Below are 25,962 nucleotides of genomic sequence, written 5' to 3' on the forward strand. Positions count from 1 at the left end.
ACTCGTTTTATTCGTTTTTTTGAGTCTAATGCTGGCGTGCGCTTTGCGCATGCGCATTAGACTCTTTGTTATATGAAAAAAGCTGTTAGCAATCCCAAGGGAATGGTTCGGGATCGATAATCGTTCGCTGTAATGTAGAAAACAATGATCAGCTGCAAGAACGGACTCCGTACGGACACGCACGATTAGTTTCAACAAGAGCTCTTAGAGCTTACAACTGCGCTGGTCTCGTGAGCACTTTAGGGGAGCCATGTCAGGGGAACAAAAAATGCGCCGCCCCCCCTTATCCCCTTTACCTGCGTCGAACAATGTTGCGACTGACAAACAAGATGGTAGGAAAACACCTTGCGTGACATTTCATGGTTGACTAGTTCCATCCGAAATTAAATATTTTTCTTATATGCTAATGCTGGCCAAATTTAATTCCCACGATCCTGATCCGTGAAACAAAAAAATCTTTTAAATCAGCATCCAGTGTTGTCTTGAATTACCGTTTAAAGATTGAATAATCAGCTCCGAAAATGGAATATTGGAGCAAATAATTAAATCAAATTTGAGAAAAAACACTAGACCTGTGTTTTGCTGAATGGGAATTCCCCGGGGAATTAATTTAGCAATGACGTAACCCTTGCAAGTCAGGGTTTGTCTCAGTGGTTTTCCATTAGATTTCAGAAATCCTCTAGATGACACAGCTCCAAAAAAAAATAACGCTAAAAAGTCAAACATTTCATACTTAACATGCTAAGTTTAGACCAGAGGATTTGTTTTGTTTCCGTTTGTGGCAGATTTAAACCTTTTAGAGCGTTGCGTGATTCTTGCCGATCAGTGTCTTGTGAAAGTAAAAATTTGCTAACGCCAGCACATTCCAGGACACAAACGTAATGTAAATAAATGTAAATTATTGCCCGCTAAAGCGTATTTGTTTAAAGCGTGAAATTTTAGTATTTTCTTCGATTCAAACTTTTCAAAATACTTCACACTGAATTTTGTAAGGAAAGATTAATGGCTTCGCAAAGATTTGAAAGGAAGCTGATAATAGCTTTGAAAAATTACGTGACTCGAGGTCTAGCCGATCGAAAGTGAAACTTGTCATGTCAGCACATTCTTTTACACCAACGTAATGGTATTTATTCACAGATTCTGGCCCGCTGAAATATATTTTTCTTTTGACGCATGAAAATTTAGAAATTTCTTTGAGTAAAACGCTTCAAAATGGGACATTGCATGCTAAACATGCTTATTAAGACCAAAGCATTTGAAAATTTCCCATTGGTAAGTTTTTTCTAGCTTTTAAACCTTGCGTGACCCGAGCCCGGCCGAGCGGGGCATCAGTCTGGTCACTGAGAAAAAACAAGAGCTCTTAGAGCTTACAACTGCGCTGGTCTCGTGAGCACTTTAGGGGAGCCATGTGGGGGGAACAAAAAATGCACCCCTCCCCCTCCCCTTATCCCCTTTACCTGCGTCGAACAATGTTGCGACTGACAAACAAGATGGTAAGAAAACACCTTGTGTGACATTTCATGGTTGACTAGTTCCATCCGAAAATAAACATTTTTCTTATATGAGAATGGTGGCCAAATATAATTCCCACGATCCTGATCAGTGAAACAAAAAAATCTTTTAAATCAGCATCCAGTGTTGCATTGAATTACCGTTTCAAGATTGAATAACCAGCTCCGAAAATTGAATATTGGAGCAAATAATTAAATCAAATTTGAGAAGAACACCAGACCTGTGTTTTGCTGAATGGGAATTCCCCGGGGAATTAATCTATCAATGACGTAACTCTTGCAAGTCAGGCATGTTTGTCCATCAGATTTCAGAAATCCTATAGATGACACAGCTCCAAAAATAAATAACGCTAAAAAGTCGAACATTTCACACTTAACATGCTAAGTTTAGACCAGAGGATTTGTTTAGTTTCCGTTTGTAGCAGGTTTAAACCTTTCAGAGCATTGCGTGATTTTTGCCGATCAGTGCCTTGTGAAAGTAAAAATTTGCTAACGCCAGCACATTCCAGGACACAAACGTAATGTAAATAAATGTAAATTCTTGCCCGCTTATTTTTTTAAAGCGTGAAATTTTAGTATTCTCTTCGATTCAAACGCTTCAAAATACTTCACACTGAATTTTGTAAGTAAAGATTAATGGCTTCGCAAAGATTTGAAAGGTAGCTGATAATAGCTTTGAAAAATTACGTGACTCGAGGTCTAGCCGATCGAAAGTGAAACTTGTCATGTCAGCACATTCTTTTACAGCAACGTAATGGTATTTATTCACAGATTCTGGCCCGCTGAAATATATTTTTCTTTCGACGCATGAAAATTTGGAATTTACTTTGAATAAAACGCTTCAAAATCGGGCATCTCACGCTAAACATGCTTATTAAGACCAAAGCATTGAAAATTTCCCATTAGTAAGTGTTTTCTAGCTTTTAAACCTTGCGTGATCCCAGCCTGGCCGAGCGGGGGCATCAGTCTGGTCACTGAGAAAAAAAAAAAAAAAAAAAAAAGGACGTGCAGAGCAAGAACTGCGCAGCGCAGTTAAAAAACCGCTTGCAGAGCAAGAACTGCGCAGCGCAGTTAATTAAAAACAGCCAATCAGCGACACGTGTTCCCACGCATAATTAAAAGTTTTTTCTCAAGTCACGATTATTCAACACTTGAACAGGACGAAATAATTTTCCAGTTAAGACATTTGTAAGCTTTTTGTGAAAATAAATCTTCGTTTTCAGTTCAGTTAAGCACTTGTGTTTTCGTCTTGCTTAAAAAGCAAGACGTCTTTGAGAAAAAAATATTTCGACGGCGACTCGCGTTTATTTACACAATGCGACCAAATATTTATTTTGTTTTAAAAAATAGAAAACTTTACCTCGGTTTTTGTATTTAAGTCATTCGAATTTTGACCAATTTTTTCTTTACAGTGCAAACAAAAACCTTCAAAAATAAAAGATGTACATGGATAAATGTAAATCAAGTTACGCGACTAAATCAAAATGCGTTTGTTTGGCCGCTTTGCAGTATTACACTGTCCCGGCCTTTGCCATACACTGAAATCGAATTTCATGCTTTTACGACTCTCAGAGATCTTAAGTTCTTCTTACAGCTAAAAAAATCATAAAATGGTTACATTGATATGGAAGTGATGATTCGCGAAATTTGTACATCATGATAAACAGTCTTCGCTCCTGTGTATGGTAGCTCGATAATAATTGCCTAGTTTCCAGCGTTCAAAAGGTCATCATTATATTGACGTGAGCATTTACACCCGTTTTTAGGAAAATCTGTCACTAAGTGCTTACAGTACAATGGAGTAACAGTCACTATTTCAAGTGCTTTTATTGCAAAATCTGTTTCAAGAGTCATCATCAAAATGGTGAAAAATCTGAAAGAAAACGATGTGAAGTTCTTCAACCCTTGTTGTAATGAACATGCTTTTTGTAAATCGTCACGCAATCTTGTCCAAATGTTTAATCGTTTCTGCTTTTACGGACAATACGGAAGAAGTAACATCAACTCCTGTTCATACTTTAAATTTTGTGAAGCATATAACATTTATGACTGTTTCGTTTTCATCCATAATCATCCACGATGCCCCTAGCTTGCTATAAGCATTTTAAATTAAACTCCCGAACACAAACCTCTAACCAATTTTAACCGGCTTACGAAAACCGCGCAATCTGTATCACTATGCCATACGGCATTAGACTCATGTCACCCTTGGTGACCTATTTTTTATTATTTATGTGACTCGTTTTATTCGTTTTTTTTATTATTTATGTGACTCGTTTTATTCGAGCAGGAGCCAATACTGTAATTTTCTGGTTACTCCACTCTTTTTAGCGAGGAATATAAAATATATATTTTTTGTTTCTCATTCAGGAGTTTTGAGTTTCAGTCGGAACCGAACGGCGATGGAGAAATGACCTGCAATGAATCACGCAATCAAGAACTTGCGTTTGCGTGACTGCTTCCCAAAATTGACGTGAAGAGCTTGCATGTTTGAAAGCTGAAAAGCTTTCTTATCTTGTTCTTATTCCCATTTTTTTGGTGTGGTACATTTTTAAAAATGTTTAAAAACGCGTCTTAGTTTTTAACGAAATCTTTCAAATTGTTTCTTTGTTTTGGTCGGAGATCATTTGTACTGCCATTTAACTGGTATGAGTTCATTTATTCAAGATTGCACACAAAACGTTTTCAACACCTAGGTTATTCAGTATTCGGAAGAAAAATAAAAATTTGAAAGCCTAAGCAGGAATTTGTCCAAGCATGGACAAGCAATCCACAGACTTGCGTGTTACTCAATATAAATTAAATGGTATTTTAAAAGTTTTTGCTGTACTTGTCTAATCAGGTAGTTAAACATTAACTGCCCGGTTTTAAGCATTAAGCTTTAGGTGTCTTGTTTTGGCTTATTTCAAGATAAAATAAAATTTCTCGAGCTCTACAAATGATTAATGCCTAACTACCATGCCTAGATTCCCTATGCAAATATTTGACTGCTTCTGGCTCCACGAGGAAACCTCGAGATAAGGATGGGCCGATACTCGATACCAAATATTCGATACATCGATATTTTGACAATTTTGAAAAGTATCGATACTTTCGAAAAATATCGCACTTTCGATACGTTTTCGATAATGCACACGTGACCTGAGCCTGCAGTCTTCTGGTCAGCACCTGAGGTTTAAAAATGCACTTTTGCGCAAACAAATACTGATTTTCTTGTCAATATTTGGATTTTTCTATTGCCTTGACTTGATCTAGTCCACAGTGAAACAAAAACACCAAAAATCAACATTCCTGGCAAATATTTATAATTCCAGGACTGTCCTTTGTATGGTCAAACAAGTCACGTGAGATACCAATGAAGTCAGTATAGAAATGACGCCATAGTATCGATATCGATATCGATATCGAGAAAAAAGGCAAATATCGTATCGATATCGTATCGTTTTGAAAAACCTGTATCGGCCCATCCTTACCTCGAGAAAGAACCGTGGGTTTTACATGAAGGATGATCTGTGCCGTTCTGCATCTGCTGACTGCGAATGTGGTCAAATCGCTGGCCAATCGCTCAAAGGTCGAAAGTCGGCCTCGAAAGTCGAGTTTACTTTCGTGGAAAAGCGAAGTTGTTTTCCTTCACATTTCTTTATCAGGGTTTTGCCCTGTTGATTACTAATCATAATTTTTACATAATTTTTCAAATGGCCTTGAATACAGGACTGACGGACCTATTTTATCACAACAGGTAGGTTGTCCATGAAGAATTTATACCCATGTTCCCCACAGAAAGTTATCAACGTGCAATTTAAGCTTAAATTGCATAATAGGCCCTTTTAAAATAGTAGTTAAAAAGCTTACTAGTGGTAATAATGATTTTTATCTATAAACAATTTACTGAATAGAAGAAGGTTTGCTTCCTATTCATGACTTTTTCCCCTCTTGGTCTATCAAGAAATTGTGACAAGAATGGAAAATCACCCCCTTATTTAATTGATCCCCTTTGAACAAACACATAAGGGACTCTTTCACAGTTTAAGAAAGTGTCCCCTAAGCTTAACTGGTTCATATTTCCCTCATAACAATGGAAAATTTAATTTCAAAACAATGGCAAGTTTTGATTGACCATGCATAGAGGTGAACAGTTTTTATGGACTGTTGGATATTTGAACTTAACCCATTGATGACTGTGCCAGCCAAAACTGACTGTGATGAGCGCTGACCTTCACTTCTGACGTTATCACCTTAAACCAAAAAAAGCATTATACTCGAATCTCTACTTGAAGAACAGATCTAAGGATACGTAAATTGTAGTGGTTGGAATTATTGAACTTGAAATACGTTTGAAAACACTTTGAAATTTTAGTGAAAAACGCAGAGGAAACTTTCCCACTTTTACCCCCACTGGCTTTGTTGTAGACGTGAATTAAACTAAGTGTCGATGCCAAAATCAATGTAAGTCAGCAATACGGAATTTTTGTTTAAAATTCGGCTTGTCGCTAAGTTTGTATAAATTTACACCTCTGCAGGCATATAAGCCTATCCTGTTTGACATTGGTCCATGTAAAGATACCCCGTTTAAGACAAAAGGGGTAAAATATATACCCTGTTCGTTTTCAAGACAAAAGAGGCGAAAACCATACCCTATCAGGCCGCACGTCCCCGTTAAGCCCTTTTAAGGGAGTACCCCCCCCCTCCCCAGGCTTTTACCCTTGGCTACATGTAGAAGGACAACAACTAGCAAAAAGATAAGAAAAGAAAAAGGAAAAGCAAAAAAATGAAAAAACAGATGTCGAAAAGGGTACCTATTCACTTTCTCATTCAAAAACTGTCTCAAAATTTTTATTTGTGGCATCCCCAAGCAAAATGCCATAAAATGCAGTGCTAGTGGAAAGAAAGACAGGCTTTCACATTGAGGGTTCCATCAACCCCCTCCCCCATCCCCATCTTGCCTTGTACCATGGTGGGGGTATGAATTTGCTTGTATACCTAAGGGTTAATCAGCTAATGTATTTTTTCAGGTTACCAGATGGTGGAGCACTGTTGCTTCTCTTGCTGTACATCCCATGTGGTCTCTTACTCGTAATATTTAGAATCTTCTTTGGACTTCAACTTATTCTAATATTGTCAATTTTACCTAAAGAGTCATTTGTGAGAAGGTAAGGAATAGTAGGTAAACTAACATGTTGATGCTAAATTTCCTGAAGCATCAAATGTCAAGTTTTGTTATGTTAATTGTGCATGGCGTGAAAGTGCTAAGAATTGTCATAAGGACCATGGACACAATATTGCAGCATGCAATTTGGAACGATGTTATTGACAAGAGTTCGTTCCTATTAAAAGTGTCTTCTGCCCTTTTTGTGACCAAACATCCTCTTTGATAATTATGGCACATCTAAAATATCAATAGTCAGTGATTTTAAATAAAAATTAATGCTCAGAGCTCTACACAAATGAAAAGTGTATTTGAACTTGTTACTGCTAATTCTTTGTTAAAAATTGATCAATTCAAATGAGAATTTGCCTCTTTCTACCCAGGTATACAAATAGGAACCAGTGAATTTAATTTGCTGGAGAGTAACAGTCTGCAATGAACTAGCATCCTATTCAGGTTGGGAGGGGGTGGGCCGGCGTAGCTAAGAAAAGTCTGTGTTCAAGCCTGCTGGCCCATCAGGCCAGAGCTTGGACATCTCAGTTGAAGCAACAAGGAGTATATCAACTTCCTGGATGGGATGCTAGTCCATCGCAGGGCTACTCCCAGCAGTAAATTTGCCTGTACCCGATTATACACCTGGATGGGGAGAGGCACTGTGATCACAACGCAGTGCCCTGGCCAGGGCTCAAACCTGGACCGCTCGATCCAGAGTCAAGGCACTAACCACCAGGGGGGATAGAAATACCTATGGGCATTTCCACAGTTACGGACGTTACATTCAGAGTCATTTTTGAAACTTTAATCTAGCACAGGCAAAGAATAGGAAGAGGTTGTCCAATGTTACATTGATTATCATGTTTGTGCCTACTGACGCATTAATTGAGTTATAAAAGTTTTCCACTTGACTGGCCTATATGTTAAAATAGAGCAAAATACACACCGTTACGGACGTTACATAAAAAACAACCACATGGGCAAGAGCACTGGTATTAATGGAAAATTCCTGTGAAGTGTCAGGGCTTATTGCATGAACTGCTCCAAATATTTGAAGTATAGTAGTTGTGTGAACCAAAAAGCTTCATTTCATTTAAACTCACTTTCGCAATTATACAATGCTATACATGTGAACTTTAACGTTACGGATGTTACAGCCAATGTTACGGACGTTACACTGTGTGATTTATTATATTATTTTGTATTGTTGGCCACATTCTTTTTGGACATAAAAGTTCAAAATGGCTTGTATTTAACATTTTTTAAATCAAACTGGTTGGTACTTTATGTTAAAGCTGTGAAATGTCCCATCACAGTATGAAGGACACTACATGCATTTTACATAAGGTACTCAGCCTTAAACATGAGCATGCTCAAACTATCATGGGCCCACAGACATATACTGGACTCCAGTGGGTATAATCCATTCCTTCTCTAAAACACTGCTTTCTTTGAGAATTCACATATCCAAAATTGCCTTTAACTGTGGCAGAAACAGTCCAAAATCACAAGCTTCAAGAATTGAAACGTCCGTAACGTAACGTCCGTAACGAAGTTTTGTTACCATTTTTTGGAAAATGTTGCAGTTTTTCAGGGACCGCTTTTTACCAAAGTGTTTCTAAAGAATATTTAGCTTTGTGGCAGAAATATCTTTGAAATATTTTAAATGGTTGTTTCAAGAATGGAAAAAGATTGTGTAAACGTTACGGACGTTACGTAACGTCCGTAACAAAATTTACTTTGTTAATAACTTTTTTTTAAAAAAGTTCAGGGTGAAATTTATATTTTTTATGTGTTAACTCCTTTGAGGTATTTCTTCTGATATAACTGTTTGTAGACACAAATTATTTCCCAATTTTATAAAGCAAGCTAAAAAAATTGTCTCTCACCTATTGTTTATTATTAAAAAATAAACACTTACTTTGGAGACCCCCCCTGAATGCATTGCTATCACAAGCGAACTGAAACTTATTTTTCTATGTACTATAACTTGTCAACAATATAGTACAGGGTATGAATTTATGTCCAATCACTTTTTAAAAATCTGGATTTTTCACATTCTCATGTGGAATTGCCCCTATACAGGTGTAGTGCTTAAACTAGGATATATAAGCTGTGGCGGCATGGGACGCAGACTTTGTCTTTACCTTCAGTAAGTATACATGTAACTATTACCTTTCAGTGAATTAAGTAAGTTCAACTGGTTTCCTTGTTATGTTGTAGGATTCTTTTGAGAGTGTCCTGTGCCATACAAGGCATTGCTGTCAGTCAAGAGGGATGTGAAAATTATAATAAAGGCCAGCATAAGGTATCAACCACAATATTCATAATGGTTGTTAATCAGCAATCCAATATCTAATATTATGATCTAATGAAAATCAAATTGACAAAGTGGTAAGCTGAGTAAATTATGAATCCTGTTTACGAGTCCATTGCCTATGAGCCAGTGAAAACTAAACTGTCGGAAAGCAGAAAAGAAATATTTGGAGGGTCGTCCTACTACGACACCCTTGCTGGTGAAAACAAGCCGTTAGAGCTACACTATCATTACTAATAGAATTTACTTGTCAAATCTGAGAAATGTTCCGAGTGGGAGAATTACACCTCACAATTTTCTTTTTCAAATTTTGTTATTTCAGGTTGTTGTCAGCAATCATGTGACAGCACTAGATAATGTTGCTGTTGAGACTGTTCTTCCAAGTGTTATGGTATGCCCTATCATGAGTTATGATTTAATAAATAGAAAATATTTTATTAATAATGAATACTTTAATTTTTAATTAATATAAAAATTATAAATTTATGCTAAAACTATTTAATACTTCTAAAGAAAGTGAAGAAAAAGATTGATTTACAGAAATTAAATTTATTACATATATGGTTACTAACATATAATTGTGGCATAAATTATACCTTTATATAAAGGACGTATTTATTCACAACATACGTGTTTAGCTGGTGTATCTGCCTGTTGGACTTTTTTATGTTTTTTTTTTTAGCTAGAAAACAATACAAAATTCCAACAAGCAGATATAGGCTATGTGTTGTGGTTTAATTTTTCGAGTGGTTCATTTTTTTTCAAACCAGTTTATTTTTTTGAACCAGTTAAAATTTTTTTAAATTGAAGTTAAGTTGAATATTTTTTGAACCACTTTATTTATCAAATGTCTGAAAAGGGCTTTCATCTTTTGGGGTGTGGTGAAAAATAGGGGCATGGTATTTTTTTTTTTTTTTTTTTTTTGGGGGGGGGGGTGAAAAGAATAAACACAGAAAAATTATGGGAAATTTTCAGTCCCTACCTCCCTACTCTCTTTCTCCCTTTGACCTCCCCCCTGATATACCCTACACCCTCCCCCCTTTTTTTTACTATCCCCACTACCCCCTATACACAGATATTTATTTGTTATTTTTTTTTTTGTAATACTGCGCCTGTAACCACTTGATCACAAAGGATTTGTTGCAAATTTCACCCAGATTTGTTGTTATTATATTTTATTCGGTCCCAGACTCCCATTCGCTCGGCTAAATATGCGTACATGCGCACTTCACAGCAAATGAGACTTAGAAAATTCGAAAGATGGCTGAACCATGCCATATGTGTTTCGAAAGAAACGTTTTGCAAAGAATTAGCGGCATTGAAAGAGAAACAAGTGAAAAAAAGGATCGCCAATAACGCTATTTATCAAAGACGAGTTCTTTAACATTAGCAAAGCCAAAGCTTACCTGAAATACCAGACCGTGAAGCAGCTTGGAATTCAATCGCAAGAAGACAGCTATCGAACGATTGAAGTGGAGAATCTCGACAATATATAACAAGTAAGAAGTGGGCTTATTTCAGCAGACAAAAGAAAAGTGGTGGCTAAAAGAGATTTTTACGAAGTGCTGTTTCTCCCTTGAACTGCTCATTGTGGTTGAGAAATTGCTTGTAAATTAAGAGACATGACAACTATTCCAAAGTCAACGTGAAACTTGCGACTAAATACAGGAATTGCACCGACCTCGGATTGCACTGGGAATGAGTATGGTAAGCTATTAACTGCTATTAATAGCACCCCAGTTAGCTTACTATTCACTTCGGTTAGCCTACTATGTGCTCTGGTTAGCCTACTATGCACTCCGGTTAGCCTAGTTTTCACTCCTGTTAGCCTACTATTCACTTTGGTTAGCCTACTATGCGCTGCGGTTAGCCTGTTTACGGTTAGCTCTTTGTATATGTAAGGGTAACACTATATGTTCTTTAAATTGTCGCTCTCCAGGAGCCAGCTCCCTGGTAGCGTAGTGGTCATGAAACTTGCTTCTGATCCGAACGTCCCGGGTTCGATTCTTGCCCGGCGCTATCAATTTGAGTTTTTCTTCTTTCCCTTTGATAGAAAAAAAAAAACTAAGATTCTGGTGCAATTCCTGTTTTAGTCACTAGTAACGTGAAACTGACAGCCATGTTTGTCCAACTGTTCATACAGTTTTTCATGCGGAGCAGCAGTCATGCACAAGTTGTGTTAAGATTGTTGATAAACCTATTCAATCTCCGAAACTTTTATCTCTCCTGGAGATTGATTGAATGGATTCTCGTAACTGTCCATGCAATTGCAGCAAGGAACATAAGTGGGCCATGAACATAACTGCTCATCACACAAAGTATTTTAATCCTGCTTAATCATGGTGCAGCCCAAGGCGCTAAAACGGCCGGAGAGACACAAAGAGTATTCAAACGCTACTTCTTCAGTTGGAGACTTTATCTCTATTAAAGTTGATCGTGTCGACAAGACATTGTTCCTTCATTCAAATCTCCTTCTGGAAAATTGAAGAATTGTAATTACCGTAATGATTCGATTTAGCGCCCTCCTTCCAATAAGCGCCCCCTTCCGAATAAGCGCCTCCCCTTCGAATGTGTTTTTGTAAATAAGCGCCCCTATTCCAATAAGCGCCCCAATTCTAACTAGCGCCCCCATTCTTATAAGCACCCCTATTCTAATAAGTGCCCCTATTGTGGAGAACTGCCACTATTGAAGTCATTGACGCCAACTAGATAAACTCCTGACCGTTCACCGTACAGTTCATGTATATATTTACTGCTAAAATTAACAATTATTTTAAAAGTAACTGAACTTTTAACAATTTCTAACTGTTACAGTTTCTGTTATTGTTAGATACATTTGGTTGTTTCTCAAAAACTTAAATAAGCGCCCTGTCCCGAATAAGCGCCCTGTCTCGAATAAGCGCCCTCCCTTGAGGTGCCAAAAGTAAATAAGCGCCCCGGGCGCTAAATTGAATCATTACGGTACTTATGCAGGTGTTGTGACCGAGTTTGGTAGAATTAACGCATTATTTCATCCACCAATTTATATCCTTGTCAGCACAATGACAACGAAAAAAAGAACTCAATTCAAATTAAGTCTTGCAGCTTGTTTATTATGAACACATCGTGACAATAACTTAACTACTTTTAGATTAATGTGCAGTGACTATCACTTTCTGTTTTGTTATTCAAGAGTAAATCATGAAGTTAAAAATAAAATGTAGAACAATAATAATAACCGGAAAAACCTAATAATTCTTGTTGGAGCCTCCGCCTTGGAACAGAAGCATCACCACAAATATTAGCCATAATAACAAAGTGGATGCCTAATGAAAATTTACCGAAATCCTGTCAACAAGTCCTAAGACCTGAAAAAAATAAACTGGTTCAAAAAAATTGAACTGGTTTGAAAAAACTAAAACTGGTTTGAAAAAAAATGAGCCAAGATAAAAATTAAACCACACTGGTGATCATATTGCGAATAAATGTGCCCGAATAAAACTAGTATTCTGACTTATAAAATGCTCCAATTTACATACAAATCTTAAGGGTACAACTGCATTTAATGATTTTTTAAAGATTAATTTAAAGGTGTAAAAAAAAAAAACACTTTGCTTTTTTCAGCCATACAGCAGGTATAATTGTCCATGGCTCATTAAATGGCTCCTGGGATATGAAGACTTTAGTGAAGACAAAGACAAAGAAAACACAGATACCAAGATCAAAGAATACTTACAGGGTATGAAAACCTATTTTTCATTGTCATTGGAAGTTTAGCCAAATAAACTCCTGAGACAAGTCTTATTTTTAAGATTTTGTCATCATTCTTTGTATGTGTCAACTCTGCCCCCACTTAAAGTCTCAGGGTGCAAAGAAATTGAATTCCAGCTTACCCAAAAGGCAAGCTGTAGCCAGGATGTTCTAGCCCAAAAGTCTGGCATTTTTGCTTACCCCCAAAGAATTCTTGTACGCACAATGCTTATGATGCTTCACTTGCCCATTGGGCATGTGAAGGATAGTCCCATAGCCTGACTGCAAAATCCACTAGCCCTAGGCCAGCAGGCACTGACTTTTTTTATTCTTTAGTTAAATCAAATTGAAGGAACTCATAAGAAAGTTACTGCAAACCTGTCAAAAGTTATTAAAAAATTTTGTCAAGTGTTAACAATAATTCAGCTGTACTGATTTGATTTTTTTCTGATTTTTTTTATCACATAATTGTTTAGGGTCTGGCCTTCCTCTTCTAGCATTTCCAGAAGAACAAATCACCAATGGGAAAAGAGGCCTTCTAAAGTTCAAGTATGTACAAATGTACCAGAAGGAAAACCTTCACTGTTTATAAAACAGATTGTCACAAAATTGTTACCAGTTTAGAATTTAATGGTTTCAAAAAATATGTTACTAACAATGATATTTTGTTCTTTATGTTGCAGCCCATGGTGTTTTCAGTTCAGCAGCACTGTATTGCCTGTAAGTCATCATGTTTGTAACATTATAAATAGAGCTCTTTAAGCACATAATTTTTTTATTAACTTTCTGATTGGTTCATTACAATAATTGGAGCATGATCCTGTGAGTGTCCAACCAAAGAATGATGTTTAATTTGAACTTTATAAATTGAATCCCCCAAATCACACACTGTATTTAAATGTACTTTCTGTTTGACTTGCTATTTTCCTACTATTTCAAAACTGACTGTCATAATGTATATTTATTTCTCTGAGTAGCAATGTTCTTGGTTAGTTTTTGATGTGTTCACGGTTAAAAAATTGACGTAATTCTTTCAGGTTTTAATCTCAGTGAGACGTCCACTTATTGTCCAGATACCTCCTGTGAGTTAACAAGTTTTTGTTGATTTACCAAGTTTAATGAAATAAGAAATCCACAATTTTTAAAGTGCCCAATGTGAGCCAAGGGTTGTTAGACCTTTAGAAGAATCTTCTGCTAGGTACATCCCCTCATTATCATTACTAAACACATGTTTTGTGCATGGAGAGAAATAAATTACGTAATGATTCAATTTAGTGCCCAGGGCGCTTATTTACTTTTGGCACCTTAAGGGAGGGCGCTGATTCGAGACAGGGCGCTTATTCGGGACAGGGCGCTTACTTAATTTTTTGCAAAACAACCAAATGTTCAAAACAAAACTTTAATATACCGAGTATTACTAGCAGTAACATAAACTGTGACAGTAACAAATTGTTGAAAGTTCAGTTTCTTTTACAAGAATTGTTCATTTTCGCAGTAAATAAAAAATTATATACATGTAGGGTACGGTGAATGGTCATGAGTTTATCTTTTCGACGTCAACAACTTCAGTAGGGTCAGTTAGCCACGATAGGAGCGCTTTTTAGAATAGCGGCGCGTATAAATATGGGGGCGCTTATTGGAATAGGGGCGCTTATTTTAACAAATAAAAACACATTTGAAGGGGGGTGCTCAATCGGAAGGGGGCGCTTATTGGAAGGACTGCTGGGCGCTTAAAGTGTATATGACATGAAAAATATTTTCTGCTAATTTGAAAGGCCTTTCGAAATACAGAAGAATGGCGTTTTTCTTTTTGAAATATCTTTTTTCGTTTCAGAGATATTGACGTTTTTGTATTATGCAAATTAGATCAGTGATGACGTCACAAGATTTGACTCTAAAAATGGTAAAATACTGAATAAACAATATCTCTAAAACTATTAAAGCAGTGTTCTTGGAACTTGGCACCACAAATGTGCATCACAAAAGAAACAAAATGTTTCTCTTAGGGCTGTTGCTATGACAACAGTTTTGCCGCTGGTGCTGTCTCAATAAAAACTGAAATTCCCAGTTTTTGTTTTAAACCAAGAACCATCTAGCGCAGCCAAACCAATGTTGGGAATTAAGGCAATATGGGAACTATGTCTGTTCTAAGCAGGACCCTTTGTCTCACTTTAGAGGTCAGATATGGGGATATTTGTCTTTGTGACAGAGAGAGACTGGAGCTGAAAGAGTTGCTATGGCAACAATACTAAGGGTGTCATTTTGTTCCTTTTGTGATGCACATTTGTGGTGCCAAGTTTCAAGAACACTGCTTCAATAGTTTTAGAGATATTGTTTATTCAGTATTTTACCATTTTTGGAGTCAAATCTTGTGACGTCATCACTGATCTAATTTGCATAATACAAAAATGTCAATATCTCTGAAACGAAAAAAGATATTTTGAAAAGAAAAACGCCATTCTTCTGTATTTCGAAAGGCCTTTCAAATAAGCAAAAAATATTTTTCATGTCATATACACTTTAATTGAATCATAATGGTAAGCTGTTTCAAGATACATGTACATGCACTAAGCTTGTAACTGTACAAAACAGTGTCGCAGTTTAAGATGTCTCTCCCATTATCCAGTATTACATTACATTTTTTTTTTAACCTTAAAATCAAGAGCAAAAAGTCAGATTGAACAAAATATACGTCAATTAATAATATACCCTACAGTGGTGGCCTAATGGTTAGCGTGCTGGACTCCGTATCGAGCAGTCGGGGTTCGAGTACCAGCCAGGGTCACTGTGTTGTGTTCTTGGGCAAGACACTTTACTCTCATAGTGCCTCTCTTCACCTCTGTAGGTGTATAAATGGGTACCGGTGAATTTACTGCTGGGGGTAACCCTGGGATGGACTAGCATCCCATCCAGGGGAGAGTAGGAATACTCCTCAGAGTTGCTTCATGCTACAGAAACCGGGATAAGCTCTGGCCTGATGGGCCACTTGGCTTGTATACGGACTTACCTACCTACCTTACAGTGATGTTCCACTGATAATTATTGTGGGGTGCAGGGATGGCCCACTGGTGCGAGTGCTCATCTCCCCCCAAACATGGCCTGGGTTCGATTCTGGCCAAGTGCCATTATTATATGGGTTGAATTTATCGTTGGTTCTCGCCATGCTCCAAGGATTTTCACCAGCTCTTTGGTTTTCGTTACTCCTGAAAAACCATCATTTCCAAATGCCAATTTGATCTGGTCAGAGGACCCAGCTTATGAAAAGCAGCTAGAGCTGATGTACATGTGTCTTCCTCTCTTAATATAGAAATTCATTTGTTAAAGTGCCTATGAATCCGTGGCATACGGTATTTCATTTTTGGCATGATTAATTTGCTTCGTAAAACTAAAAATCCCTTCTTTTTAGATTTTAATTTTCAACAGGTCGATTAATGTTTTATAATTTTATCGTGCCGCTTATTTCTTTTTTTCTTTTTTCCTTTTGCGTTTTTCATTTTCCTTTTTTTCGTTTTTCGTTTTTTCATTATTACTTTTTCTTTTTACATTTTTCGTTTACGTTTTATCAGCAAATACTTTATTGAAACGCCTTACGGGCCGCAACGGGTGCTAGGATAGTAAGCAACTGGATTTGCACGGCGAACCATGTCATTTCATCACCTGGTCGCTGCTCGTGACAAACAGGTGATATGCGTCTTAAAGAGCTTTGTAATCTTCGACGACCAACTCTCACACCAAACTTGCTATAAATGTAGCCTAGCATCATCTCCCGTCCATAGCTTGGACCTACCTATTAAATTCAATGAGAAGTTAAATTTGAACTACCTTGTCTGCAACCTATTCAGTGAAATAAGAATAAACTTACAACTTCAAAAACACATTGAAGAACTGTTTTGTCTAACTCACAAGCCCTGGGTTTTCGTATTGCTCGCACACGGCAGTATTCCCGAACATTCCTTTCGCTAAAGCCACTTTTAACAGTACCAAATCTGAGCCTGTACCAAGGAAGCAATTTCGCCATACGTTTCTCCTGCGCAGACAAGGGTTCGAATATCGTCTTCCTCAACCAAATTCATTGCGAAATGGCGTCTAAAGTCATACTGACAACGGACTACATATCCTAGCATCCCTTGAGACCCGTAAGGCGTTTCTAAACTATCTTTGCTGATAAAACAAAAACGAAAAAAGAGAAATGAAAACGAAAAAAGGAAAAACAAAAAACGAAAAAGAAATGAAGAAAAAAGGAAAAGGTAAAAGGAAAAAAAAAGAAATAAGCGGCACAGTAAGATTATCAAACATAAATAGAACTGCTTTCGAGAAAAATCTAAAAGAAGGGATTTTCAGTTTTACGAAGCAAACTAATCATGCAAATAATGAAATGGCGGAATGTGCCAGGGATTCCTATGAAGTAAGAAATAATTGCTGTTTATTTTAAAGGCTTTTCAAAATAAAGAAGAATGGTGTTTTCCTTTTTGCAATATGTTTTTTTTGTTTTAGAGATATTTACGTTTTTATATTATGCAAATGAGGAAAGTGATGACGTCATTAATTGTTCCACAAAAAGATGAAGCATTGAATCAAGAATATCTCTTGGAATAATTATTTGAGCTGTGTTCTTCAAACTTGGCACGATTAATGTACACCACAAAAGACACAAAATGACACCTGTCATGCAAATACCTATTTTAATTAATACTGATATCCCCAGTTTTTGCTTAATGAAAGATGATCCACTCCCAACAAGCTAATGAGGAGAGTTAGGGTAATAGGCATCATGTGTGTTCCAAGCTGGACCCTCTGTCCCACTTTAAAGGGTTGCAAATTGAGATATTTGGTTTATGACAGAAAGAGCCTGGAACCAAGAGTGGTGCCATGGTTACATCATAGTATGAGCCATCTTGCACCTTTAATGAAGGTCACTACTGATGCCAAGTTTCAGAAATATCACCTTTATATTTTCAGAGATATCCTTGATTTTGTGATCTATCTTTTAGTGGAACAATTTATGACGTCATAACTTTCCTCATTTGCATAACACAAAAACGTGAATATCTCCTAAACGAAAGAAGATCTTTCAAAATGGTAAACGCCATTCTTCTTTATTTGTGAAAGTCTTTCAAATAAGCATTTATTTAATAAATTTTTACTTTATAGGCAATTTAAACAGAACCCATTTTAAAGTTGTTAAAAAGATGTAAAAAGATATGCCAATAGACTGAGAGGAGAAGTGAAAAGTGCAATCTGTAATTGCTGTACTAAGTAAACATGTTTTCTCCATTGGTAGCATGTTTTAGAGAGTGGTTGGTGGCAAGATTTGTTCTGGTCCATGTTTGTTCCATACACACTTTATCACATCAGGTTAGTATGGTCAGCATAACACATACTACTTATTAACCGAGAGTGAGGTCATTACAGGGGAATCTCAGACCGAGGCCTTGATGCATTGACCGAGCGATAGCGAGGTCAATACATCAAGGCCGAGGTCTGAGATTGCCCTGTAATGACCAAACGGACGAGGTTAATAAGTTATTTATTATATGGCCTTTTAGCGCTATTCTAAACTGAAATATCTAAAAAACACCGAGGTGAAACTCGCTCTCGCTCTCTGTGGCTCTCTTCGTCGCTCATACAAAAGAAGTATCGGTATGCTAATATTTTTCTTTCAGTTGTTGAAAAGATAGTTACATTTTGTCGGTATTTATTGTCGTTCTCGCAATTGCGCTAGTAGCTTTTACTCACAACTCAAAAAAACATGTAGAAACCGCCGAGCCGAATTTTTTTTCATAATGCCCGGTCATTACAAGAAAATAATGCCCGCTCAGCAGCCAATCAGAGCGCGCGTACTATTGTAGCCATATAATAAAAGCAGATATTTTGAACCGCTCACAGAATAAACTGTCTAGTAGGTTATTTGGAATGAAATTTTGTTGCACTGAATTAAAGTTTGTTTTATTTGGAAACACACATCTTTTCCTTGTGTGCACAAATAAATGTTCTCCAGTTCTGAAAAACAATTATATTAAATATAAACTAAATAATTATGAATCTTAGATTGTCATTTACTTACAGAAGAAATGAATTCTTTTACTTGTAGGGTACTTCCTCCAGTAGATTCCAAGTCAGGTGATTTTTGTAGTGATGTACAGAAGGTATGTTTCCCTTATGATGCTGTGTTAAGCTTTTATGTCCTGTGTTGTTAGATTTCATTCCAAAATTTCATAGTATCAAAATACAAGACAACCTTGTCAATTTCATTGTATAATTCAAACTACAAAGCTAGTACTCAGTTTTCAAAGCTAACACGATTCCCAATTAAGTTTATAAAATTTAATTTAATTAATTGTTTTCTTTTGGCTGAGTTTTAAAAGTCACTTGATTAATTAACTGACTGACTGACTGATTGGATTGATAGCTTGGGTGATCTATTGTTCAGAGTAGTAAATAATATCTGTTAGTATATACACACTTAGTGATCTTGGTGTTCCAAGCAATCTGATTGGTTCGCTATCTCGGGCTAATGAGCATTATTCACTCCCTACAGAGTGAATAATGCTTGATCCAAACTGAAACAAAATGGCCGGCGTAAACTCGCGTTTCGCCGGCGTTTCTGAATCGCAAATACTAAGAATACAAGAAGATGCTGAACCAGAAAAGACAAAAAAAGGCTAAGAAATTTGGCCTGATGGTTTTCAAAGTAAGAGAAGACTACATATTTCGCAATTTGCAGCACAATGTGCACACAACTCGAGTACTGAAATGATAAACAATTGCTTACCGTCAAGTCGCTCTTCGCACGGCATCGGCAGAAATGAATACTGCAGATTTATCCTCCACAAATATTCAGGAAAAAGTCTTTGTGCAAGAAAACATCCAGTTTTCACCACAGTTCTGCAGACATTCAGTAAGTTAATAATCCAAACTTTCAGGTGGATCCTTCGCCAACTGCTCTTTCAATTTTCAATTCAAGTGAACTTCAAAAGCTTTGATTCAACGGTCAAAATTTTTTGCAAGCAGGTTTTTGATCAGATTGCAGGTTTGAGTGGTGTTAAAGGACCATTTTGCTAGATTGTGACGAGGATTTTATCGAAGATTAACTAGATTTGCCATGTTTGAAGATTCTGTAAACTGTTTTGCGCATGTCGGTTAGTGCCGCTTATATGTACGTTTTCCACGCATGAATTGAGAGGTCAATTAAATCAACTTTAAATGGTTTCCTTCTGAAAACTTTGAGATCGCTTGTTGTTGAGATCACTTCGTGTGTATATACTATTTAAAACAATTATTCTTTGAAATCTCGGTGAATAGCGGCAGAATATTCACCTCGATTTCAAAGAATAATTGTTAATTATCTTTGATCAGAAATAAAAGCTATCTAAATTGTCTGGTAGTGATGCCTTCTCAACCTCCAGTTTTATTTCCATTGATCAAACAGGTCAAAACCTACTGAGCAGTCTTTGTCAAGTTGCAGATGGTATAGAATGTATCACCTCTATATTTAATGGTTATTAATAGTACCTTCTTTCATTCCGTGTAGCACATGGCCACTGTTCTTGGAGTAACAGCCACAAATTATACAGCTCAAGATGTTAATGAATTAATAAAGCAAACAGGTACACAAGTCACACTTAAAAAATACCTCTCAGTAGTCCGGGCACCTTTTTCCTGATATTTTTCATGTGTAATTGTACAGTTTTTCTGACACTTTTGTTTATGGCACATTTAAATAATATTAATATTGATTTAATATTAATTTTCCAGAAATTCCAGCTGTAAGTTAATGCTTGTGTAACATTAACTGATTAAATGTATAGCTATCATAAAATGGGAGAAAGTTGCAATGTGTTTTTTCAGGAAATATCAAGACCCATAGGCCATGGAAGATTTTTTGGTTTGAATCCCCCCACTACTCTGGGAATTCCAGTTTAGCCCCATACTTTCCTTTAAAAATTTAAGCTTTTGAGTCCCCCCACCCCCTCAGGATTTCCAATGATCTTCCATGGGCCCGGCGTATCCAATCAAACGTTCGGTAATCAAACCCAATCGAACACCAATCGTTCGATTGGGTTCAGTAATCGAACATAATCAAACTCACAATAAAAATTTGGTCAGTCGAACAAAATTGAACGTTCGATTAACGAACAGTAACAATCGAACAAAATTGAACGTTCGATTACCGAACATTCAACAATCGAACTCAATCGAAGGTTTGATTACTGAACTGAACTCCTGTTTGTTTATAATACGGACATTTTGTATGGTGCACTGTCCCCCTAGTTAGTCCTGCGTAATTTACTTATCAAGAGACGGATTCCAAACAAAATCGAATTGGATTAAGTTCGATTGCGATCAATTGTGTCCGATTGGTTCGATTGGTTCGAAAAGCGAACTCACAGTAAAATAGATGTTCGATTTTGTTCGATTACCAAAGCCAATCAAACGATTGGTGTTCGATTGGGTTCGATTGATTTTTAGTTCGATTTTGATACGCCGGGCATGGGGTAGGTATAATATGTTTTGGAACTGCACAATCACTACATGGACAATTTTTTTTTTTACATTATATTTACATTATTTGTTCCTATCAAAACTTAACTTACAATGATTTTACAGAATCTGCACCTTTGAAACTAAGGGCATATCATGTATTACGTTGTAGCTCAAGCAAGGGCCCAATCTCAGGAAGTACAGAATAGCAGTGTCCCTCCTAACCAAAGTCCTAACAATGCAAGTCCCAACACAAGACTTATGCAAATGGTACAACAAGTAAAGGAAGTGTTACCTCAGGTTCCTTCTCCATCCATAGCAAGAGACCTGAGTAAGTTACGAGTTTTGTTTTCTGAGTCATGTCCACTTTTAAGTGAAAGAAACAACACAAGTGGACAATCCATTAGGCATATGGGTATTTACAGTGGCTCACCTTCAGCTTGCTTTTAACAACAACAACAACAACAACAACAACCATTTTATTTTGCCAAATTAAATAGAAGATAAATTACAGCATAAAATAAATTAACTAAAATAGGCAAAAAAACTACTCAGAGTAGAAATAAACTAAACGAGCTGAGTAGTTAAAAAAAAAAATTTAATTGCTTTGACAAGGTTGTACATAAAAGAAGACAGAAGTAAAATAAGACAATTACTAAGTAATTAAGTACCATGCAGACAAAATGAAATAAAATAAAATAAAAATAAATAAGTACAATGTAACTAAGTATGTATAAGTGATAATTTAATTTAGAAAAGTAGGGAAAAAAGGGAACATGGGAAAAAAAAAAGAAAAACAGTACCAGTTAATGTTTGAACTAAAATTTGTTAATATTAGTTTAATACGAGCGAAAAGAAAATTAAAATACTAAGCCAGCATTAACCATAAGTACTTAAATAATGCTTTTGCTACTTACCAACATGTTTTGTGCCCTTGTGCCAGCTAAGGTAGGTAGGTAGGTAGGTAGGTAGGTAGGTAGGTAGGTAGGTAGGTAGGTAGGTAGGTAGGAAGGTAGGTAGGTAGGTAGGTAGGTAGGTAGGTAGGTAGGTAGGTAGGTAGGTAGGTAGGTAGGTAGGTAGGTAGGTAGGTAGGTAGGTAGGTAGGTAGGTAGGTAGGTAAAGTCCCTGTCAAGCCTACTAGAAATGACACAAGCAGTCAATCTGTATGGGTATTTACAATAGTGATTGTTTGCCTTCCACTTGCCTTTGCCACTTCCCCACATATTTTTGTGCCCTTGTGCCAGCTCAGCTAGGTAAGGTCAGGTAAGTTAAGTCTGTGTTTGAGCCTAGTGACCCATCAGGCTGGAGCTTATCCTGGATTCAGAAGCATGAAGCAACTAGGAGTATTTCTACTCATCCCTGGATGGGATGCTAGTCAATCTCAGGGATACTCATTTACACCTGAGTAGAGAGAGGCACTGTGAGAGTTAAGTGTCTTACCCAAGAACACAAGGCAATGACCCCAGCCAGGACTCGAACCTGGACTGCTTGATTGTTACTTCCCGGGGGGGGGGGGGGGGGTACTCCCTATAATGGTCTATACCGGGAGGCTCCGCCCGAAAGGGGTACCTTTTTCAGGCTTCTGGTATATAAAAGGGTAGGTATTTCACGAGTTTAAGTATATGAAAGGGTATGGAAATCTGTCATTTGGCTATGTAAAAGGGCCTTTTATTAAAATATTTCGAACAGACGCAATTTATGGCTGTATTATTTTAATTTATTAAGCGCTACATAAAAATGACAAGAAAACGTCATATTTTAAGTACACGCCATGTCTCTTAGGTATATGAAAGGGGTACCTTTTTCAGTTAAAGGTATACGAAAGGGGTACATTTTCTGTCAAAAATGGTATATAAAAGGGTAAGGGGTTAGAACTTCGGGTGGAGCCTCCCCGTATAAAACTTTTTGAGTACCCCCCCCCCCCCCCCGGGGAATCCCTCTACTTACATTTACTTTTATCCCTCAATCAGTATTTTAATATTATTCATCCTCGGAGACCCAGGGGCAGTTAGTGGGGCAAGGGAAACGCGAAAAAGCGGGTAAAAAATACTGCAAAACTGCCAGTTACATAAATCAGCATATAAAAGTTCTATTGACTGAAAGTGCCCCTGGGGAAAGATTCTTACCAGACCAGTTCAAAAAGCTATCTGAATACTGCCTCGTGATTGGGCAGAAAAATCTTTTGTTTTCCCTTTGTATTATTCTGCCCAATCGGCGAACAGCTTGACTGCGGTCCTTTTGTTGTGTTCTCATGCAAACGAAGTATGTACACAAAGCCAGTTCGCTCGCTATATCTGTCTTGCTTTTTAGCGGAGAATTTGCTCGGGAAGGAAACGTTTCGGCTAGTGCCTCCCCTGGTCGAAAACGTCGAAAGTTTGACGGCCATGCCCGCGGAGAAACGGCGGATTCTTCAGATTGTGGTCGATCGCAGGAATCGTAACACTTGAATGCTGCTTGCGAGCTATTAAAGTTTGTGTGCGATATGCAGCTTGTTGCACTGCTATAAAAATGGATGTTTTTCAGAACTTTTACGGAAAGATTGATGACAGTTTGAGGCGAAACTTTTCCAAACAAGAGTATATTTTTCACGAACAAACCAGGCAGATGTGTCAAGCGGCCGATCGCGACTAGCTACGCGTGCAAAGCGTGCAGCAGCGATTCTAGCACTGGCTTTTGTGTACAAAAGGACCAAAGTCAAGCTGGTCGTCGATTGGGCAGAATAATACAAAGGGAAAACAAAAGATTTTTCTGCCCAATCACGAGGCAGTATTCAGAGAGCTTTTTGAACTGGTCTGGTAAGAATCTTTCCCCAGGGGCACTTTCAGTCAATATAACTTTTATATGCTGATTTATGTAACTGGCAGTTTCGCGCTATTTTTTACCCGCTTTTTCGCGTTTCTCTTGCCCCACAAACTGCCCCTGGGTCTCCGAGGATGAATATTATTATAACTACTGCAGTATAATTATTATTTTTAATCAAAGGTCGAACACACTGTGTTGACACAACCATCACCAATATTCTGGAAGGAAGAGTCAGTTATGTACCAGAGAAAGAAGGATCTGAGGCCAAGTCAGCTAGTGATTCTAATAGAACTACCCCTTCAGGATTTCCTAAAGAGGTGGGTGCTTTGAACATTTTCAGTGTCAAGCTCAAATAATTGTGAATTCTCCATACTGATCATCAGTCCTTGTGGCGCCATTGGACGCATAAGGCCTCCACAGTCTCTCTCCAGCGGGAGTGGTCTTGTGCCACCTTCCGGATTCCATTCTAGGTCAGGTGCAGGGACTTGAGTTCTTTCTCCGCTGACCTTCGCCAAGTTGTTCTAGGCCTTCCCGTGCTCTCCTTCCCTTTGGTGTCCAGAACAAACCTTCTTTCCCCACATCCCCCGATTCTTTCCTCAACACATGCCCAATCCATCCCCATTTCCTGGGCTAGATTGGCTTAGATCATTCTCTTCTCTTTCAGACAACACCAACCAAACCGCAAACAATAACATTTTCACGCAGTCCAGATGAAAGGCAAAAACTTCTTAATCAAAGAAAAAAAGAAATGATGGAAATTGCAAGAAGGTAAAAAAGAACTCCATTAAGATCATTAAATCTGCACTTCAAGAAAATATCCATACCCACCTCATGAAAGTCAGTTGAAATTCCGAAAGGCCGAGGGGTCTCAAAAGCTCAAAATGTAAAGAAAAGTATGGGGCTAAACTGGAATTTCCAGTGGGGAGGGGGAATTCAAACCAAAAAACAGTCTTCCTTGTGAGAGATATGGATATTTCCTGGAAGAACACAATGGTGCAGTTAAATTACATACTCTTAGTTCCGACTCTGTATCAAAAAGATTATTATAAGTATTAATAGTAACCCAGGATAATTTCTGATGGTTATTTTTTTCTATTTCAGGCGTTTTAGAGACGATCAGACTTAGAACTCCAGTTATCTGCCAAGGTTCACCTGGGAGTCATACTGGAACAGTACTGTCACCTTCCTCTCCATCTCTGTTGCGTTGGCGTAAAGTTCATGTATCAACAGTCATACATTTTGTGTTGCAAAAAGAAAACCCTTAGTTCATCACTTGTGTTTCCAAGAAACCCTTAGTTAGTACTGACTCTTAACCCTTAGTTCATTCAACCAAAAACCTGAGTATCAACCTAGGTAACATCATGACAAACTACAGTCGGGGGGGGGAGGGGGTGAGAGGGGGAGGTTTTGTATGAACAATGTTATGTTTATGCAGAACTGTCCCCAAAAACAACAACCAGGATACAAAATAATAACAACAAAATACTATTACATTTTATAAGATCTTAGAAAACAAGCAACACCACAGGGGAAAACATTCTGCTCAGTGACCTTTATTGAAGATACTGGTAGTTACCTATAAAATAATATAGTTTCAAGAAGTAGAACAGTGAAAATTTTTGGTCGGGAGCCAAGATGTTTAGAATCTTCTTTAACAACCATCAGCCAAGGCTTGTAGTTAGGGTCTCCCCCCCCCTTAATATGGGAATAGGAGCAAAACAAAATATGCAGGTGATAAATCTGATATGTTTACAAATGTTTAGTCATTTCTTGCTAAACAAAGTTCTGTTGTTGTTGGAGATCAGCAGCTACATGTAGCAAGTTGCTGTAAGAATTTGGTGAAACCAAGAAAGAAAGGCGTGATCTGAAGAAAATAATGTTTTGCCAGGGAAAAGACTTTCATTAGCATTTGTTCAAATTGACTAATTAATAAAACTTACTGCAATAAATTATTGTGTTTGCTTGAAAAAAAGTTTTCAAAT

The 25,962-nt window shown here is 37.3% G+C and overlaps 1 protein-coding gene across 1 annotated transcript; it reads left to right on the plus strand.

Annotated features, from left to right (window-relative positions):
- Positions 1-5,046: 5,046 nt before the first annotated feature.
- Positions 5,047-25,952, plus strand: LOC144643323 (lipid droplet-regulating VLDL assembly factor AUP1-like). Its single transcript, XM_078502530.1, has 16 exons — positions 5,047-5,250; positions 6,524-6,661; positions 8,875-8,959; positions 9,291-9,359; positions 12,572-12,686; positions 13,174-13,246; positions 13,381-13,417; positions 13,735-13,779; positions 17,979-18,052; positions 18,789-18,843; positions 20,229-20,304; positions 21,351-21,509; positions 24,161-24,297; positions 24,645-24,748; positions 25,082-25,581; positions 25,624-25,952. The coding sequence occupies exons 1-15, from the start codon at positions 5,051-5,053 to the stop codon at positions 25,104-25,106; spliced, it is 1,392 nt and encodes a 463-aa protein (XP_078358656.1). The 5' UTR covers positions 5,047-5,050; the 3' UTR covers positions 25,107-25,581; positions 25,624-25,952.
- Positions 25,953-25,962: the final 10 nt, after the last annotated feature.

This window comes from Oculina patagonica, chromosome 2 (assembly GCF_052425735.1).
Source record: "Oculina patagonica isolate OP01 chromosome 2, crgOcupat, whole genome shotgun sequence".
NCBI classification, from domain to species: Eukaryota; Metazoa; Cnidaria; class Anthozoa; order Scleractinia; family Oculinidae; genus Oculina; species Oculina patagonica.